Source organism: Haplochromis burtoni, unplaced genomic scaffold (genome assembly GCF_018398535.1).
Source record: "Haplochromis burtoni strain Fernald_Lab_line unplaced genomic scaffold, NCSU_Asbu1 Contig_154, whole genome shotgun sequence".
In the NCBI taxonomy this organism is placed as follows: Eukaryota; Metazoa; Chordata; class Actinopteri; order Cichliformes; family Cichlidae; genus Haplochromis; species Haplochromis burtoni.
The window spans coordinates 8,179-29,368 of NW_024582515.1; the positions used below are offsets into that span (position 1 = coordinate 8,179).

At 40.1% G+C, this 21,190-nt stretch overlaps 1 protein-coding gene across 1 annotated transcript in view; it reads left to right on the forward strand.

Moving 5' to 3' along the window:
* Positions 1-205: 205 nt before the first annotated feature.
* The window catches only part of man1a2 (mannosidase, alpha, class 1A, member 2), a gene marked incomplete at its 5' end in the record, with an annotated part of 107,548 nt that continues 86,563 nt past the window's right edge, over positions 206-21,190 (forward strand). Inside the window, 2 exon segments of the mRNA XM_014336868.1 lie at positions 206-302; positions 14,284-14,402. Of these exon segments, the coding sequence (XP_014192354.1) occupies positions 206-302; positions 14,284-14,402 (216 nt within the window).

The window sequence follows — 21,190 nt, forward strand, 5'->3', positions numbered from 1 at the left end:
GACAACTAACCCAGGCTACAACAGCTGCTGTAAATAAACCAATGTAATGCTCAAATGCAAATTATATCAGTGCAACTTGAAATCATACCACCATGATGACTGTATGATTGTGTCCCTTTTGTTTTTTGTGACAGTGATGTCACACGTGTCAAAGGACTTTGCTTCTTCTAACATACTGTTTTTTTTGTTTGTTTGTTTTTTTTAGATGATGAAACATGCCTGGGACAGCTACAGACAGTACGGCTGGGGTCACAACGAGCTAAAGCCCATCGCCAAGAAAGGACATTCCACAAATATCTTTGGTAAGCCAGATACTGCCGCCTTTACCCATCGGCAGTTTGCTCACACAGTCATAAGTCGCACTTGGATGCATGCGTGATGTGCACACACACACACCATCTTCCTAACACTCAGACAAACACACACGGCTCCTTCTCTTGTGGACAAGGTCATGCGATAGTGCCTCCAGCAGGATGCATATCACATTAGGGGAAAAAAATGTTTGCAAACACGAGCATAGGATCGCTGAGGCTGCAACAAGAGGATGCACGTGACGAACAGGAGAAATCTAAATGTATTTGAGATACTGCAGATATTTAACAAGTCTTTATTTAGTGCATAGATCTGCACTTTGTTAGTGAGCAATAAACACTCAAATAATCTCACTGTTGGGCTAACACTCCAATGTGTCAGCCTTATCACAGTAAAGTTGTAGTGTTAGGTTTAAAATTAGACAGTGTAGCTGATAATGCTTGGTGAGAAATTCTTTTTTGTACAAGGAGAGACAATCGGGATTTGTTTATTGGTATGCACCTCTTTATCTGCCATCTATGATGATCACAATGATCCAGCCACTACACTTGTTGTAGTTGAACATTTTGTACATTTTCAAAACATTAACAACATTACCTGCTGTTCAAACTAAATATGTTTTACAGAAACGATTCATATAAAATGTTAAAATGACTGAATTATGGCTTAAACTATCTATCTCTATCTATATATCTATATGTTTGGAAGTCTGTGAAGTCTTTCTTTTTTGGTCTCTGCCAGCACTTGTACAAAACTATCTGGCTCTTCAGCAGCTGATGCTCCACTCTGCCTGTCTGCTGCTTGCTGTGTAGTCTGAAGTGTACAGAGGCTTTTTAGAACTTATTGACTGAGAAGGACCGCCCACTAAGAACTGCGCCAATTAACCAAAACACTAAAGTTGCAGGCTACACAGGCTATGCAGAGGGCTAAAACTCACTGCAAAGCTCCTTTGGGCAAATGGGAGCTGATAAATTTTGGCTGTGAATAGTCTGCAAGTTCATAACTATGCAAACTTTAAGTGCTCGTATTATGCTCAGTTGCAGATTCATCATTTTATTTTGGGATATGTTTGGATGCTTGTTCAGAATTTTTTTTTTTTTTTTACTTCTGTTGTCTGTTGCAATATCTCTTCATATCCTGTACCAGAAATGCTCAGTTTTAGCTTCTGTCTCTTAAAAACCTCCTCCCTAAAAGCACAGATTGCTTTGATTGGCCGGGTTGCCTGGCTAATTTGACCTGTTGGTTATACACTGTAAATCTATTAGTACGAGTGCAGCCCAGCTAACTGAGTCCTCAGTTCCCCGAGAGCTCAGAGAGCACAAAGGTTCTTGAGTTCATTCTTGTAACAAATACAATATTTATACCTGGCTTAGCTCGTGCCTGAGGCATTTTAAAAAACAGAAGCTGCTGAAGTGAAGAAATAATAGTAGTTTTAAATAACCAGTGCCCAGTTAAGACGGAATTTTTGTCAGCAAGGTTGTCCAAATTTCTGATATAGAAAATGTTACTGGTATCTTTATGAACCAAAAGTTCTGAAAATAGTTCTCTTAATTGATAAATGGGCAAAATAATTGCACTAGCAAAGCTGTTTTTCATATGTGCTCATGTTTGATGTTGCTGTAAGGCATTTGTACATTTGTGAATCCTTTGGAGCTATGAAGATCTCTCATTTTATTACGTATAAAAATGGTCAGATCTTCATGTGAGTCAGATCATGGTGGATCCCGGAAAAGTAGTTTGTGTACTATGGGTGCCCCTGAGCTTTTTTGATGCAGAGTGTAATTCAGTGTTCTCTTCAGTGCTGAAAGCAAACCAAGCTCAGAGTCAGCAAATCAAACCCAAGCCTCTGCCATGCTTTAGAAATGAAATATGCTTCTGTTCCAGCCAGAATGTTAGAAATATACGTGTAGCATTTTCAGGCTTCTTGCATCTCTACAGTTTTGCTTTGGCCACTTCAAACTGCCTGTGTGCTATTAGTTCAGATGGTGCATGTCCACAGTTGTCTTAGGTGGTCACATTCTGTCAGTAATCAATAGAGAAATCCAGGTTATTCCAAAGTGTTCCCAAGCGTTTTCTTGTACCTCCTTGTGTTATTAGTCAATTGCATGTCTTCATCTGTGGTCTATGGCTTTCAGAGTTGATGAAGTAGGCACACAGCTATCCAGAGCTATCCAGCCCTCTGTCACAGCTTTGTAAAGAAGACGCAATTAGCACATAACCTGCTAAACAATAGCTGGATGGAATGACTGTGTAGGCTGCAGCCTTTGCCTTTGTGTCGTGTTTGATTCATTTGAATTACGAAAGTAAATGGTGAAAAGATGAGGAGAGCTATGGTTAATATCGATAGATGTGTTAGTAATAATCACTGCCAATAATGATACGCAAAATCTCATTTAAGTCGTTGGATACTGTGAGCTTATTCCTGTGAAAATGTGGCTTTTTGCTTGTTTATCTGTTTGAGTTGCCAGCTTGACTTGTGTGTTTATGCTAATGTTGCTGGATGTGTGCGTTTATGTGCGTGTGTGTGTGGTGTGAGGGTGCATGCTTATGAGGCGTTTGTGTCAAATTGGAACGTTCCGTCTGGCAAATTGGCCGGAGGCGCCTCTGTTATTTTATGAGCTGCTGCTAAATGGTAGATAGATGCTGCTTGTGTGTGTGTGCGCACTTCCATTTGTTAGTATTCATGTGTGTCTGACTGTTCATCTGCAGCATGTCCTTTTGTGTTTTATCATTGTGTCTGTCTGGGTGGTTTTCCCCTGCCGCCTTGTAATAGCTGACTCTGGATAGATGCTGTTATTATTCACTGGGTGGCCAATAAAATACAAGCAAGACACAAGGCAAAATCAAGCATTGCGCTCCTCACAAAACACACTTCCATTATTGATGAGGCGTATCCTGTCTTCTTACAGGCGGTATTGATTGTGTTTTGGTGTGATTTGGAGAGAGTGCAGAATGCAGAAAGAAAAAGCAGTATTTGAGAGATGCAGTGGACCTCCTGCTGTGTTAGCTATTACTGACATTGACTGCTTTTAACACGGGGGACTCAGACATCCAAAAGTCTGGCTGACTGGATGAAAATAGTGCGAGTTATGGATTTAAACCACGTTCATAATTTGCTAGACCCTGATGCACTGCACGTTGGGATAAAAAGTATCCCTTTGCATTTCTTTAAACTTGAATTCTGAACCTGACTTTTTGACTGGAGGGCAATGTGGAAAGATTTCTCATCTCCGACCAAGCGAGCGCGGCATCGTCCCGTTTCAGGCTAGAACTGAGAAGCGTTCTGTTCCCGACAAAAGCATTACATACATAACAGTTTGTATACAGCTAGCTTCTATTTAACATGCCCTCCATGCAGCTGTTAAAAAAGAAAATGCGTAAAGCTCTTTGTGCTCACTGCATGCCTTCCAGCTCAGCCTTAATCTGTCCTGAGAGAAGAGGGCTGGCCAGAATGGTAACAAGTGGACCAGGGCTCCCATTGTGCCTCAGATAACCTTGTCTCCTCTGCCTCGCGCTGATGCTGATGCATTTATTTTTCCACCCTGTTCTGTTGAGATGAGCTGAGTTGATTTTTGACTTCAGATCCAAACACATCCTTTGTCTACACAGTTCAAGCCACTATAACTCATGACCTTTCTGTAAGACAAAAGTAGCAAATACACTGGATTTTTTTAAAACTAGTATATGCCTGTGCCTAATACTACTAAAACAGAACAAAACAGAATTAGATATGATGATGCGGTAACAGTCATGTAGACAATTAATTTTTTTCCCGTCCTCGTGCTTTGCGTTTGCAGTGCGATCTTTTTCATTCGTTTTGACTCCAGTCTTGGCAGACGATGGAGGCGATACTGCCCCCATAGCTTCCTGTAGTGTATTGCAGTTACAAACATGCATTTACGTGGTATTAGTATACGACACATTGACAATGTAAATGTCGACTATTTGTTGTAGTCGACGTCATCGATGATGCCAACGAATCGTTGTAGCCCTACTTGCAGTAGAAATTGAGGAGTGTTGTTTCTTAGGGTTGCTACTTTCTATAGATTTAATTTGTGGCTTTTTGAAGTAATTTCAGCGGCTTTAGTCTCGTCTCGCGACACGCGAGGGAGTTCAGTGGTGAGTCTGAGGCCTGCCATCCATACTCTGTCTAGTGGCTGTTATTGCTTTATTGGTTTTGCAGTCCAGCGATTTTCATCTAAACCTGCAAGTGGAGATTTGCTCATATCTCATCCCCATGGCTTTTTCCCAGCGGCAGTTTGACACGCTCACAGTAAATGATATTACAGACAGCCTCAGGCATGTTGTTGCTAGAGGCCTGTTAGGTTGGAGGCGATGGGGATGATGCAAAGCGGGGATGAGGCTTGGACACCTGGCTCCACTGTCAGCTCAGTACTGGAGAGAGCTGCCTCATTATTCATAGCATGCTTTTTCCATTACAAGATTACTTTGGTTGTTTGCCCACAGAGATGATCTGTCACTTTAAACTCAGTTTTCAACAACACATTCTCGGTTGTAATCTCAAAAGCATTTGATGCTGTTTCTTTGTTTTGCTGCTTTTCTTAATGGCATTAAAGCTCGTAAATTACTGCATTCAACTAAAGCAAAAAGAATTATTACAGGATTTTCAGTATACGAGTCATTTTTCTTTTGGGGGGGGGTTAGAAGACTATCTACAGGCCCTCTGTGTACCAATAGGTTCTCTTTGGCTTCAGTCACTTTCAGAGTCCTGTAAAAATACCAGATCAAACCCTACTTTGATTTCAAGCTTTGCTAATCAGTAGACTCAGCCATGTAATCTTCTGTAGAGCTACTGGATTTTCATTCCTTCTCACATTATCTCTGCTGGGTTTGTGTGGATGATGTAATGACCACTTTCACTCAGTGTCATGTAACTTTACTTGACCCTGTTGCTTACATGCCTTTATGTGATGGCTTCATGATCAGTAAGCAAAATAACATGTTTATGTGCAGATATTAAATAAGTAATATCTAGTGCCATAAACTGAGTTCTTGTACCAAAGTGTGCCTTGACTGTTTGGCTATGAGGTCAGTTCCTTGATCATTAATATGGAAATTGTCATGACCATTGATCAACCACCAATCAAAGTGCGTTGGGGTATTCATGATATGTTAGAGTATTTGTGCATGTCCATAAAGTCTCTGTATACAAACAAAAGCAATGCGATGCATCTTGTGCTGCTCTGGGTGTATTGTCAGCATTGATCGCAAGATATTGAATAACCCACAGAGCCTACTTCTAGTACTTAGTTATCTTTTTATGGATGCAGCATGCTGTCAGCTGTAAGCTATTATCCAAAACTCCTCACTGTTGTTGCCTTTTTCATGAGGGTTGATTCCAGAAATCTTATGGCACTATTACCATGGTCTTAGTTTGGTGCTCGTAAGTGTAAAACAGTGTCAGCCAAACCCTTACTGTTCATAGGCGAGTCGCCGAACTTAGATCTGTTTTGCATACATAAATACCTTCCTAACATTTCACCTGACAGGGTGTCATTATCACTCACCTTCTACATTTTATTTGCAGACACATCTCTCGTGTACAGGTAAAACTGATGAGACACTATCAGTTTTACCTCCAAACAACCACAGTTTAACTAGGTTACTTTGTTCACGGTCATGTGTGCTTCAAGTAGGAAAATTTACTTGACAGTGCCGAGAGTTTATAACACAAGCTTTTTAAAAAAAAATTATTCTGTTTGTTTGTAAAAGGAAACTCTTATTCATCTCATATTTTGGAAATAATGGGAAACTAATATTCTGTTGGTTAATACTTAGTAACTGAAGTGATTTTCCATGTTGGATGAGAAGCCATGCATGTTTAACTGAAGGCATTTCACTCCCAAAGCTTGCACGTTGTATGCTTGGATGTGTTGATGACTGAGACAGTAAGAAAGAGTGGAGTGGGGTGAAAGGTTTGCCTGATGATTGCTTCCTAATGATGGCCCAAAGACTCGAGACTGCTTTCTGCAGCAGAATAGGAAGCAGAGGAAGAGCGTGAAGCAGAGATCAGGGATCGTGGAGGGGAAGACAAAGAGAAATCCAGCTGATGCTTCACTAAGCTCCATGCCTCTTAGTTACTGTTGCCATGCTTGTCTGCACATTTCAGGTTCACAGTGGTAACGGTGGCAAATTTGCTCACTGAAATTCTTAGTGTTTCTGGAATCACAGGTTCATGATGTCAGGCTGTAGTTAGAGCAGTAACCATCACTATATTCCACAGATTCACCTGCCAAATGGACTTGATTTGCCGAGTTGGAAGTAAGTTATTAGTAAGTTATTGGATATATTGTAATCTGATAGCAGTGAAACATAACAATGAAAACAAATGGAAATTCTTACATTAGTGGTTAAGGTTAAATGCATTTTTTATGGCTTCTAAAAATGTATTATTAGTAATTGTAACCTCTTGACACCACTTCAGATCTGATCTGTACCTGCTAGAATTAATTGGTACTTCTATTTATGACTGAGCTTGTTACATAATTCCTACCCTGACAGGCTTTGGAACAGTTACAATGTGAAAAGAGAGTTAGAGTAAGACCTGAATTCTGCTCCCAAACAAGGCATCAAATCTTCTTCAGAACATTAATGTGAGCCTCCCTTTCAGATTAAACTTTCAGCAGGGCTGCCAGTGCCGAATTGGACAGCAGGAAACAGAAGGATTTGCCTGCTGCTGAGTCCAGCAGGAATGTGCATAAGCCTCTCAAACAGAGAAGAAAAAGGGGAAGGTTCTTAAACAAAACATCACCTTGTAGGTTTGTACCCACAGGCTTTGGCATTTTTATTGTCTGCCATCAATGTGAGCAGATGATGATCAAGGTTGTATAACTGCTGCTGAATAATTGGTTTGGGCTCATTGGAACCAGTCGGGTTGTTACTTTTTGTTAAAGGGATCTGATTCAGTACAGTGCAGGGAGGTTTGGTGGCAGTGCAAAGCTGTGAAAAAGTTGTACTCGGCGGCCCAGTTGTTTTGATGTGAATTTGTTTCAGATAAATTGGTTGTATAGTTCTGTCTCCCAGAAAATTTCATGTGCATACCATTTAGATTTTGTAGGAGTTGCTGACCTTTTATTTAACTAAAATACTTCAGGAAAGGTCACACTCCTCTTTCCTCCCCATTGCCCACACTTACACATCTTGGCCAACGTTCTCTTTTCATACAGATGACTTTCCTCAGCTTTGTTGTTTTTTTTTTGTTTTTTTTTGTCTGTCAGTGACAAAGACCCACATTTGACATTATGCTTTGTGTTTTAAACAAAGGAGACTTTGACTCACGAAACATAAATTGAGCTTTTGAAAGGCTAGATTGCAGTAACTTTGTACAAGAAAGGCTGCGATAATTGCCCTAGTAACCAGCTTAACGCCCATATATTCTCTTTTTACAGTTGAGCAGATGGATCATTTAGATGACCTTTTTAGTCATTAAGATTTAATAAAATGGAGTGATGAAAAATACGCTGTGCAGATGTTTTTCTGGTTCCATTGTCCTTGTGGGCGATTATTACCTCTTGACAAGAAGACATTTTTTTTAACTTGATTGCAGTGCTAAGGAACATTGTTCACATCTCACATCTCTTATTTTATTAGCTTTTTTAATTATTTTTCACAAAGATTAGCACAGTCACCAAAAGAGCATAGACACCTATCTAAACTTTGTATAACTTGTCTGTTGGATATGGAAAATGTAGTGTAGATCAAATTTGCTGAATCTGTTTTCTTCTTTCTTCTGAGTTAATATTCAGTTCTGAGTCGTGTTCTTTTAGACAGACCTGTGGTGTTCTGTCCGTGACAGGCCAGGCCAAATTACAGAAAATAATACCAGCAGTTTTATTACAACTTTGTATTCAAACTAGGCTCAAGGGTGAAAAACAAACACTCACAGTAGCCATGTGGGGATATATATGTGATATAGGGATTCACAGTAACCCTATAATCCTAGCTCCGCCCATAGTGCAGGAGAGTTGCACATATTGTCATATAATCACATAATGGTGGCCTATCTAATTCGATTGCGTCATCATTAACTGAGCTGAAATCCTTTGACCATTCAACTCTTCATTTGCAAACACAAGTGACACTGTTGTCAAAGCTATTTGTTTAATTTTCTTTGCACATGGGGCAAGGGGATGCCAGCAAATACCTTTACACTCAGACCAGTGCCGACTGAGGCTCTTTGGCACCGAACCTGGAAACGGGCATCCGGGCTGAGGTTTAGCCAGGGAGCTCATGTAGAGCTGAAAAGCCCAGACTGACCAGCAACACTCTGAGGCAGAAAACAGAACACAGCAGATGTTTAATTCTGCTGCCAAATAAGTTGGTAACCAGTTACTCATCGCCAGCCAGGCTAGTCTGAATTGTCTTGGGGAGTTTGATTTGGCTTCATTAATTGCCACTGGGTATATTACAGAACAGGCTGCAGGGCCACACAGGACCTGGGTCCATAGAAGAGGACAAACGGTCCAGAACTGTGCAGGGCGCTTTAACTGTGCTTGCTAAATTTGTTGGAACAAAGGTTCACTTTAAAGCAAAAGGCATCATGGTAATCTTGACTTTGGTGACTCCAGCTTATTTTATTTCACATCTCCCAAAATTGCACCACATATATGTTAGGAATTATTTTTTTCTGCTGGTAACAGCTGCAGCATTTGTGAAGAAACGATGCCATTTATGATAGAGTTAGATAGTAGATTAAATCCCTGTGACACTAACTGAACTCAGCTACTTTGTTAAAGTCGAACTGGAGTATTTCCAGGTATCCTGAACACTCCAGAGAAAATACTGTTTCTTTAAATGGAGCAGGGTTGTCATGATACTTTCAAATTCAATACTGATACCCAGGAAAATGCTTGATTTTCAATATCATTTTTTAAACCACTGGAAAGATTTTGGCCCCATCCTGCAACAACAGATGTAGTGGCAACAAAAGGCATTTCCTGTAAATGTAAAATTGTTCATTTTACATAACTTTTTACAATAATTTCCAAATTATAAGTTAGATTTAAAACACTGGTATTTAAGATTAAGTTTAGAGGATTTATTCATTTTATAAATCAGAAAAGTTAAAGTTTCTGATTTTGTCTACGTCTGCCTGCAACCTCTCACTGTTCACACTGATCCACCTCATTCTGCAGCTCTTCACATCTTCATCTCTGCTCTTCAGTCCTGAAACCGGCATAATCCTGCTGCTCTGCTCTTAATTTTACTCTTTATTTGCTCGGATTAGTTCTCCACACTCTATAGGTGAACTGAATAGAGAGTCTAGTTCCCCCAGTGCTCTGTTTGCACAGCCTGCCTCGTTCTACATGTGGCTGCAATCGGCACTTCCACGGCTTAATATTTCATGACCTGCAGTTCTCTAGCTGCAATGTTAATTAAAATAGATGGCTGATGTGTCCATCTATCTTAATGAGTTCCTGGAATAACAAGCACCTATAACACGTGTTATTTAGATTCAGCAGTGTGGAACACTAGACACATTTCCTGTTTGTTGTAGTAGTAGGAGTAGCTCTTCCTCAGAGTTTGCATTTAGAATTTTAAAAACTTTTTCTGACATTTAAATGTACCAGGCTTCGAGCAGCATGGTACATTGTCAGCTTTTTCTGTTTGGATCAGCTCTTCTCTACTGAAGGGAGGAAGGGTCTCATAATTTGGCAAGAACTAGACCCTTATTTACTTTCTTGCAGGTCAGTAAACGCAGCATCATACAGAGATTTGTTAAAGGGAATGGCTCTTCTGGTAACACTTAAACCTCAGATTTCAGCTTCATCACACGTCCTCAAACACACTGCAACTTAAATGTGGGATCTCTGACTTCAGCTTTCGGAGGGCAGCCCTGGATCTTAGGGAGAAATAGTCTGTACAGGAGTAAGAAGAGTAGACTTGCAACTACACCTGCATGTCCACAGAGTTGTGTAGAGGTCATGATAAGAAACACAAGGCACGACACGGACGCTTGAAACACAAATGCTTTGTATGCATCTCCACACATCACCTCTACACTTTCTTCCATTTTCATTCGATTCAGAGCCAAACCAAGCGAATTTATGCATGACACGCACAAACACACACACCTGAGCTCTCAATCATCTCCCACTCTCCCTGAGCCGACAGTTTACAAGACAGGGAGAATGGAGACTGAATAATGGCATCACGTTTTCGTGCCTCGTGTGAATTCGTGCCTCTGAAACCTGTCGTCTAATGAAACCGGCACGGAGCCTGGGACGGAGAGTGTGAGTGTTCGAGAGAGGGAGAGAGAGATAATGGAGGGGGAGAGGGAGAGAGAGATAATGGAGGGGGAGAGGGAGAGAGAGGTGTGTGAAATTGTGATAGATGGAGAGAGCATGTTGAAGAGTGGGGGGTGGAGTTCAGTTGAAGTAGTGAGAAGCTGTGTGGTGTATCAAAGGGAAGGGAGAGTACATGAATCTATGTTAAAAGAGCAGGAGACCTGATGAGAGTGTGTGTTGGTTTGCAGCTGGCGAGGTCTGTGTGCACGAGGCAGTGGCAATAATTCCCTGAATAAATAAACGTCATCCCGGCCAATTTGTCTCTGATAAGCAGCGCCTGGCAACCCTAAAATCAACTCCTGGAAGCACCAATTCAACTTCATGTGATGCCTTTGGTGTTGTTTATATCAAGGCTGCAGAGCAGTCAGGTCGTGAAAACCCATGGCAACAGGACATGACAGATGATACAGGAAGATGCATGGTGACCGTTCGTAGGGAAAGATGTTGAGTCAAATTAACAAAAAATAAATTTTTTAATGAGATGTATATGTAAAAAAGCGTGAATGGATTGTTCGCGAATCTGGGTTCTGAATGGAGCGATCAAGGAAAGATTAGGGAGAACGCAGCAAGACAGTGATGAATGAGCACAAGCAGATGGTTCGGTATACGAGGGAGGGGCAGACGAAAAGATGGAGGCTGAGCTGGAGAGAGAAACTTTCCAGGTGTAATAACAAGGTTATTTCCAAAGATGAGAGCGAGCAGAATTTCTCAAGGTTAGAGAAACGCACCCAGAAGAGTCCGGCGGATACACATAAGTAATCTGCACATTTAAATTTTCTTTTGCTTTGAATTTGGAGTTGGGATTAGAAGATGGAGGGTGATTCATTTGATGAGGTTGTTGCTAGATTGGATTGGCCAAAGAAATGCTCCGCTGTCATTGGTTTTCATGTTGGCAAACGCGGACGAGGTGAAAAACCCAGAGAACACCTTCACTACGTGAGAAGTTGGAGTTTTTAAAAATGAACAAAGAAAAAAGCCTTTCGCTAAGATCTTCTGCTCTACATACAGAAGGGCAATTTGTCCCCAATCAGTTAATCCAGTCCAATCCTTTTTGTTTATATGTTACCAATTCACAGCAACAGTCACCTCAAGGTGCTTTATATTGTAAGGTAAAGACTCTACAGTATTTCCAGTTCTTTGAAGTATCACTTGCAGGTTTTGTCATGAACATAAGGATTGAATAATCACTTACAGAGGATTTTAAGGGCTATTTTATTTCTATTTGGATCAATACCCAAATTGTTATCTTCAAATCCAAGACATTTTAACACAACATGCGTTGTCTGGGATGTCTTCTGTTCAAGATGTTTGATAAACACCAAAACTCCTTTTGGTATTAAAATCCTCTTTTCTGGACCATAGACAAGAGGTTTGATACCCTTTTGTTGTTTTAGAAGAAAACGGGTCCGTATATAAAATGTTAGTGTCACATTTCATTTGCTTCACAACACAACAGTGTTAATGATTGACAGAGCAGAGGTGTCATTGTTGTGAACACATAGGAAGCACTGCATTTAGGAGCTATTGCACAAAACCTTTAGAGGAGTATTCTGAGATGGTATCTTTGACAGGCCTCTGTCTTTGCGTCAGCAGTGTCACATTGCTATGGGAGCCTCAAGCGTACCTGTAGGTGATGGAAGTGACAGAAGGGAGGGAGATGGGGGTTGTGTGGTGCAGCAGAGGGGCTCTGCTCTACCAACGGTCGCGCCAATCTGTCAAGATCCGGCAGGCAGCCAGGGCATCTTGCTATCAGCTCCGCCCGCCTGACTGCAGTGTATTTTTAGAGTGATTTAGAGGTTCCTGTCTATGATGATAATAACACTGCAGCTCCTGCATGAAGCCAGACACTCTCCTTTTGAATGGATTCATAGATAAGAAGGGATGGCGAGCAGACTCAGGAATTCTAGCTGTTCACGCAGCTTCTGATCTGAAATGGGGACGGCTTTAAAGGGCAGTGCCACTGACTTTTACCTCTGAAATATGGTGGTAATGTATGCAAACCGAACTAAAGAAAACTGGAAGGCAATAGTAGAAAGGGTGTAGATGATCTGATGAAATAGTCATTTTGATGATATTTCCTATAATATCCTATAACTCCTTTTTTCACTTTAATTTCTAAGGAGGGTTTTGATTTACATAAAGTTGAACCTTATAGGCACAAAGTCCGTTTTAATAACTTATAATAAGCAGTTCCCTGTTCCTGTAATGTCTTATGATTACTAGTCTCTTCCTCAGAATGGAAAAGGCAATGAAATGTGGCAATGTGTTTGAATTAGTCCTACTGTGACATGCTTTATATGAACACACATTAGCAAAGGAAAAACATTTTAAAATGTCACTGAATAACAGACAAACACACAGAGCTGCTCCTGTGGCTGCAAACTGATCATTTTTTATGGTTGCTACCATTCGCCTTGGCTTAATGCTTTTGCCCATTGATTGGCCACTCCATATCTTTCTGAAAATATTAATTCAACAGTTTTAAGTTCTGTTTTTTTTATTTTCCTTCTTTCTTTTCTTTTTTTTATTAGAAATGCACTGATTGCAGCTTCCTTGGCTTCTTGGACTTTTTTTTTTTTTAACTGTGTCTACTTTTTGCTGATTTCAATGATCTGAGTTCTGATTAGCTTTAAAAGATCCATCTTGAACTGCGTGAGAGGGATTTTTTTTTTTTTTTATTGGTTTGTTGTTCCGAATGTTTATGTGGTGGTGTGTCAATGTCACAAGCTATTGTCATGTTAGCTTGTGGCTGTGAATGCGCATCCGACTATTTATTTGAAGTATTATAAACATTTTAAATGTAACTGCTGTCTGGGTTGTTGTAATTATGTCCAATGATTTGATTTAAAGCTGTACATTTACAGCAGCAGCAAGCCTGTTCTGTATTCACAGTAAATTGAGCAAAAATGTAAGCATACTTTAAGTAATAAATGAATTATATTAAAGTTAAACACACTAATTTACAGTATAAGTAACGTAAGCGAGAGTAGAGTGTGTAATTGTAGCTATATTTGATAAATTTCAGTTAACGCCACACACACAGTTTTTCTAAAAGCCACCAGACACACAAATTATTAGTACTTTGGAAAAAGGAAAGCTACAGGGTTTGGTGCTAATAAAGACAAACCCATTGAGCGAGCCTGAAGAACAATGCTAATGCCAAATGAGACGGTGGCTAATCAGAGAGAAAATTATCTTGACCATGTGATCAGTGAATGTCCTGTCAAAGACGTACACAGGCTTACACTCCAAAAACACAAAATAATCAGTAAAGCAAGTTTAAAGTGGATTGGACGAACTGTTGTCAACCGAGGCAAAGAACAGCAACACACATGCAGGCCTCTTGGACTGAGTAGTGCGATATGTGACGTGCTTATCCTCAGGTTAGGGGTAAATCATCGTTGTTGGAGCGATAACGCTGCACAGGCTAAATCTTTGTAGAAAATAGATCCAACTGTTATCTGCACTGACTTTTCACTTTCTCTTAATAAGTTCAGTGCATCTCTTGCACTGTGTACAGTTTGCAGCTTTTTCCATGCATGCGTCTTTGGGAGAGCCTCTGATGGATGTAAAACCAATGTCACTGTTAATTGCATAAATAAATATTCATATGAGCAATAATTGATGGAAGAATTTCAATTGTTTGATCTTGTGTGTTGTACAGGTAGTTCTCAACTGGGGGCAACCATCGTGGATGCAGTAGATACTCTGTACATCATGGGTCTGCACGAGGAGTTCAAGGATGGCCAGGAGTGGATTGAACAGAATCTGGACTTCAGTGTGGTGTGTACCCACCTTCCCTCTCTACACATAAAATACCCAAGAACACTTGGGTATAATTAAGCCTTCCATTAATATCTTAATGATGGTCTCCAGCTTGTCCACATAATGCTCTTAATGCGCTGCTGTCATAAGAGATGACTTGCACTTAAATAAATATCACCGGAGTGCTCATTGATCTGATGCATGCTTTCTTGACATGATTTTTCATCAGCCCATCAGCACTATTAGACCATAAATAATATGCAAACATTACTCAAAATCCCTGTGAATGTTGGCACTGAATTGTCACCAATTAATTCATCTGGATTGTATCACTCCAGTGTTGCTGTTGGAAACTATTAGACTAGAGAATATTTTCAGTATTCATCCTCATATCGAGCATTATAGTAATAATGATTTCAAACATTGCTTCACTCAGGCTGTGTTTTGCAGTCACAATCGTGACTTTGTCCTCTCTATCCATTTTCTTCTCCCTTCCTGTCCTCACAGCCTTTTCTGTTAAGTGTTTCTCATTTCCATGTCTTGTCCATCAGTTCAGCAGCTCCCCTCATTTATTTCCTCTGCTTCAGTCTCCCATCACCAGCTTTTCTTTCCTTCCTTTCAGATGTCAATCACCTCTTTTTTTTAATAATAGAAATAATAATAATAATAATAATAATAATAATAATAATAATAATAAAATAGGCCTTTCGCTTCCCTGGATGACAGCTGGATACGGGCAATACAGCGCCACACCCGCGATCTCTGAAAAAGGATAATGCGGAAACGGCAATGCATGATGAAATAATAATATAATATAATAATAATAATAATAATAATAATAATAATAATAATAATAATGGAATTTGGCATTTATATAGCCTTTTCGAGCCCTCAAAGCACTTTACAATTCCACTATTCATTTCACTCTCACATTCCACACACTGGTGGAGGTCGTTACAGCTGCCCTGGGGCAGACTGACAGAGGCGAGGCTGCCATATCGCACCATCGGCCCCTCTGGCCATCACCAGTAGGCGGTAGGTGAAGTGTCTTGCCCAAGGACACAACGACCAGACTGAGTAGCGCTAGGGCTGCAACGACTCCGGTTCAGATTATTCCCTAGCACATTAACAGAATAGAATTAACTACGGCTCTACATCGATTAGGTTCGAAGGTTCAACGCGTTCTTTATTTGTCACATGCATAGTTATAGCATAGTATGGAACCAGCACAGTGAAATGTAACGCTGACCGCATCTCGCACATTGGTGTGCTAAAATATAGGGGGTTGGGTGGGTAGGAAGATGAGAACATTTATAAACTTTATGTAATATATATTACTATTATATGTAGTGTATTAATAACTATATTATGTACATATTTATATAATCATTTGAGGCGGTGCAGACGACTATTTCGTGATCGATAATTAGACAATCCGCTAGTCGATTACCAGTGCTTTTCGGTTCGGCGGTACGTTCATATGGTACTTCGAACAATACAAGAGATTCTTGTAATTTTTAAATGTTTATCAACTTTCCTGGGTTCGTTCGTCGATGCTACCGGTTACTGATGTTGAGCGCTCAGTGAATCTGCGTTCGACTACTCGCCTAGGCCGCAGTGAGCCTAGGCGATGTCGAGCGCAGATTCACTGAGCGCTCAACACAGACAGCATGTCAGAAGGAAGAGCGCAGGGCAAGCTAGCGAGACAGAAGTTAAGCTCTCCTTGCAACATGGACCTCCCCCACTCTCATTCAGATCTGGCGTTTGGAATTATTTTGGTTTTCATGTGACGTATGACCCTGAAGGTAAGCGAGTCATGGACTAAAGTAAAACAGTATGTTGGATGTGCCATGCAATGCTCAATTACATGGGTGGGAACTAGTGTGTTAGCGCAGTTAGCTCGTTAACGTGTTGGCCGTCTAGCCCCATGCACGGGGCGATCGGCGGTAGCTCGTTAACGGAGATTTGCCGTGTTGTGGCGTTAAGGTCATTTCAACGAGATTAACCTGAAAGCACTAGTGGGAACACAACGAATATGACTGCACATTTACGCCGACATCATCCTAGTGCAAAGACAAGTGGAAGCAGAAAAAAAACAAGCAAGCATGCTACTAACTTTAGCCGAGTCATTTAGACAGCTGTTTAATATGCTGCTGAGAATATAGCCCAGAAGAAGCGGATAGTATAGCTTTTATTTTGGAAAGAGCATTTCTCTGTAATAAACTCTCTTTTCCAAAGATGAGTGATTCCTCAATCAGATACAGGGCTTGCAATTTTTTCAGTCGGGCTACCAAAATCTATCTCTTCCCTGCCCGTCGGGCTATTGTAGGAAAAATATATGTCAATGCTTTTGCATTCTTTCAGAAATGTAGCTGGGTAATTATGTCATTGGCATCGGTGAGCCACTGTCAATATGTGACATATTGAAGTCGCGTTTGAATTTGCGCTTGTTTTTTTGCTTTCACTTTGCAATCGTGCGAACTGTGTATAGAGAGCGACAGCACTGATCTGTGAGTGATGATAATTTGTGCACCAATTCCTCTGACATCGTCTTATTAATCGTTAGCTTACTATGCAAACATGACAAGTGAAATCTCCCGCAGCAAGCTTAAACATGTGAGAGGTTGATCGCGCAGAGAATCGCTGAGCTTATGTGAGTGCGTGTGTAAAAGCATTTCAGTTCTGCTGAGCCAAATAAGACAGGTCAGGGTGAAGAAGTGACAGCCAAAGAAAAGCTTACCACAAAACGGAGAAGTTATGACAAATCAGACTATAAGGCAAAAAGAAAGTGCAGCTTTATGGTTTCATGGACAAAAGAATTTCTGTGGCTGCATATGATGAGCTAAATAACCAGGGCTGCACATAAGTGGTCCGCAGGTGCGCATTCGCTGTCAAAATAAAAAACACGCACAAGGGTTAGGGTTAAATTTAAAAACTGTACTTTTGAGTTAAAATATATATTTATAATTTTAATAAATGACAAATTAAAAAGGCATGAACATTTTTTTGTATCGAAAAAATATCGAACCGTGACACCAAAGTATCGAACCGAACCGTGAATTTTGTGTATCGTTGCACCCCTAATGTGTATGTGTGTGTGTGTGTGTGTCTGTGTGTGTGTAAATATATATGTATGTATATATATATATATATATATATATATATATATATATATATATTATAGTGGATTAATTCTGCGCTATGCTTGTGGCTCAGTGAATCTGCGTTCGACTACTCCGCCTAGGCTGCACTGTCGACCCTAGGCGGAGAGTCGAACGCAGATTCACTGAGCGCTCAACACAGACAGCATCGTCAGAAGGAAAGTTGATAAAATAAATTACAAATTTTGTATTGTTCGATACATATGCGTACCGAACCGAAAGCACTGTATCGAACGGTTCAATATCGATACGAATATCGTTGCACCTCTAATATATACACATATAGTATATACACTGGGTGAATGTGCAGTAGTAGCAGCAAGCAGGAGAATTCTGTACATTAATATGAATAGATATCTGACTATTTTACAGGATAGACAATATAAACATATTTAAAATTAAAGGAATATATTTAAAATTAAAGGATTAATCGAGTAATCGGATAAGAAATGCTGTTCTCTTATTAATGAACACACAGGTTTTTCAAAATGAACTACTCGTTGGTTTCCATTTTTAGAAATTGCAGTTTTTTAGAGCAAACAGCTGTCAAAAACAAAAAGAAAACAACTCAACCCTTTAAAATGGCACGTAAATACAATCAAATTACATTTTTTAAAGAAAATATTTCCTTAAATGCAAAAATATATAAATAATCTCAAATAGAGCCAAAGTCAAAATAAAATAAGATATACATGGAATCTAACCTAAGGCATATCAATTGACCTTCAGTGGTGATCACAGGAACAGTGCTGCTGTTTAGGACGCTAGAACCATGTTTTCTTTCACTCAGTCTTGGTGATGGCGCCGCCGCCGCCGCTTTGCTCTTCACGGTGTGTAAACAGACTCTGGCTCCACGTTAAACTTTGACACCATCATCATCATCATCATCTCTGCTGTTGTGTTATCAGTGTGTTTGCCCTTAATGTCAAAGTTTTATTGTCACGCTGCTCCTAAATGCGTTTATATTGCAGGGGTGTTTTAGCTGCAAACGTGTCTCCATGGTGACGCTACGGAGCCATGTATTAAAGGAAGCATCGAAGCAGAGAATTTGTGTTGAGAATTATTTTGCAATTGAAGTATTCAAATTATGCAATGAATTGTTGCAGCCCTTCTCCTCCTATATACTCCATTATTAGCATTTTCTGCTCTTAAGCGTGCTTCATACAACTTGCCTCATTCACCCATTTACACACATTGACATAAACACTTTTTTTCTATGCTTTCCTACCTAAGTGTTTACTATCTAACATTCGTACATAACCCCCGAAGTTGGAAAACAACTTGGGAGTTAGTATCTTGCTGAAGATATTTGGCATGCAGCCTGAAGCAGGAATTGACCAACCTTCCGATTAGTAGATGAGCTGCTCTACCTCCTGAGCCAAAGCAGCTCACTCATTCCCCATCTTTCACTACTCACTCGCTCCTCAGTGCATTCTCAGCCTTTAAAAGTGCCTCTGTATTTCTAAATAATGTGGCTTTACATGTAGTCTTGTTTATTCTAATCAGTTTTCCCTAAATTCAATTCAGTTCTTCTGTCCACATTCTGGCAATCCTCTTCTCTTTTTATTCCTGTCTTTATACCGGCACCAAACTCTGGTGCCCAAGCTTCTTACTACACCTACTGAGCCAATCACAGGACACCAAGCAGGGGATCTAACAGCCTGACACTTGGAGGGCTAATTAACCTCGGGATCACTGGGGTTCTGCAGAGAAGAGGAATGGAGAGAGTGAGAGGAGAAAGGCTTAGATTGCATGGAGGACATGGGTGAAATTGGGTTAGGAGAAATGCAACTGAGAGAGAAACTGAAACTGGTCAAGATCAGTCACAGTTTAGTTGAATGGAAGGAGGAAGATTAGGGGGGAGGGCAAAATGGCCGCAATATGGGTAAAATAGATGGGCAAGGGAAAGAGGAAAAATAAAGGTTAAGAAAAGAAAAGATGGGGAGAAAAGACAATTATACATAAAGATATAGTAGTGACTAGAGATGGCACGATACCACTTTTTTATGTCCGATACCGATATCATAAATTTGGATATCTGCCGATACCGATATGAATCCGATATAGTGTTTTTTAATCAACAAAACTGTTCATTCATACTTCTATCACGTACCTGCCATGTCAACTGCTGATGAATGTCTCTAAATTCTCTTAAAAATGCTTTATATAAACGAGTTGCCTCATGGACTGTAAATAAATTGTCCTATGTAGTTCCATTAAATATGGTCCAAAAGGCAACAGCACAGTGAACAGGCCCAGTTCAGTCATTTAATTTAGCAGAGGTGAGGCCAAGTGACTCTCAACCCAACGCCTATCCATAGAGCTTGAAATAGTTTGTTTTATACGGGTCTGATTTGTTTTTCATTGTCCAAGTACTACTAGAGATGGACCGATCCGATATTACGTATCGGTATCGGTCCGATACTGACCTAAATTACTGGATCGGATATCGGAGAAAAATAAAAAATGTAATCCGATCCATTAAATATCACGAAAGCACCTCACAAAACTTGCAACACGCCGTAACTCACCTCAGAACGTTAGCACGTCGGAGCAGTATGCATCACGTGATAGAGCGGCTGTGGCATGCGGGACCTGTCGGTGGTCTGGATAGCATTTGGAGCTTCGCTAGCAACCCGGCATTTCATCTCCGACAAAGTTATCCCGAGAGAAGTAAAGCAAGTGTGTAAGTCCATCTCTGAATGTTTGTAAAGCATTCCTGCGTTAAGCTTAACAAGCGATATATGGAGCGACTGCCTCTTCTTGCTGCTACTTCAATCATGAAACTGCTTAAGATCAGCTGATCGGCTTTTCTGTCGCGAGTCCGTCTCTCTTGTTTGTTTTTGGCCCACTTTGCACCAGAAAGAGGAAACCAGCGGCTGAACAACAGCAGCACGTTTAAGCTTGATCAGCTGTTGTTAGAATTTATTTAATATTACTTTCTACCCGAGGATCTTTTTCTACGTAGCTGACGGCTGGTAACTGTGCAGGGGCGGATCTAGCAAAGTTTAGCCAGGGGGGCCGATAGGGCATAACAGGGAAAAGGGGCACAAAGACATACTTTTCTTTCTTATTCTCATTTAAAATGTCAGCTTTTAATAAATAATTATCTGACACCCAAAGTTTTAATTTGATGTAAAATGAATAGAAGTCAATTACTGTATATAGTGACTATTAAGTCTAATATATATACCCTAGTAAGCTATAGTACTTTTTCCTTTGGGAAGGTACCATCTGTGCAGTCTGCAATTTTGTTGAAGAAAGATGTTGAATCTATTTAATATTTCTTGAAAAATAATTGATTTCTGTGCATTTTTTTTCACACTGCATCAAATTAAGGTTGATTACGTCGATTAAGCATCATGAGGTGGAGTCGTGAGGGGTGGTTCCCTATTTTTTATTTATTTATTTTTGTTGTTGCTGGGAGTTGGAACCCTATTAGTTAGGTTGCTTAATATTTACGCTAAGTACTCTTTAAAATACCAGAATAGGGAGGATGGTGTAGGTTTAAGTTTATTAGATTGATCAGTATTGCTGAACTATGAAATATTTTTTTGTATACAGGTATAACAGAATAGCTTTAGTGTAGTTGTTGTTTTAAACTTGAGTATGAACTTATACAAAATGCAGCAAGATTTTAAAAAA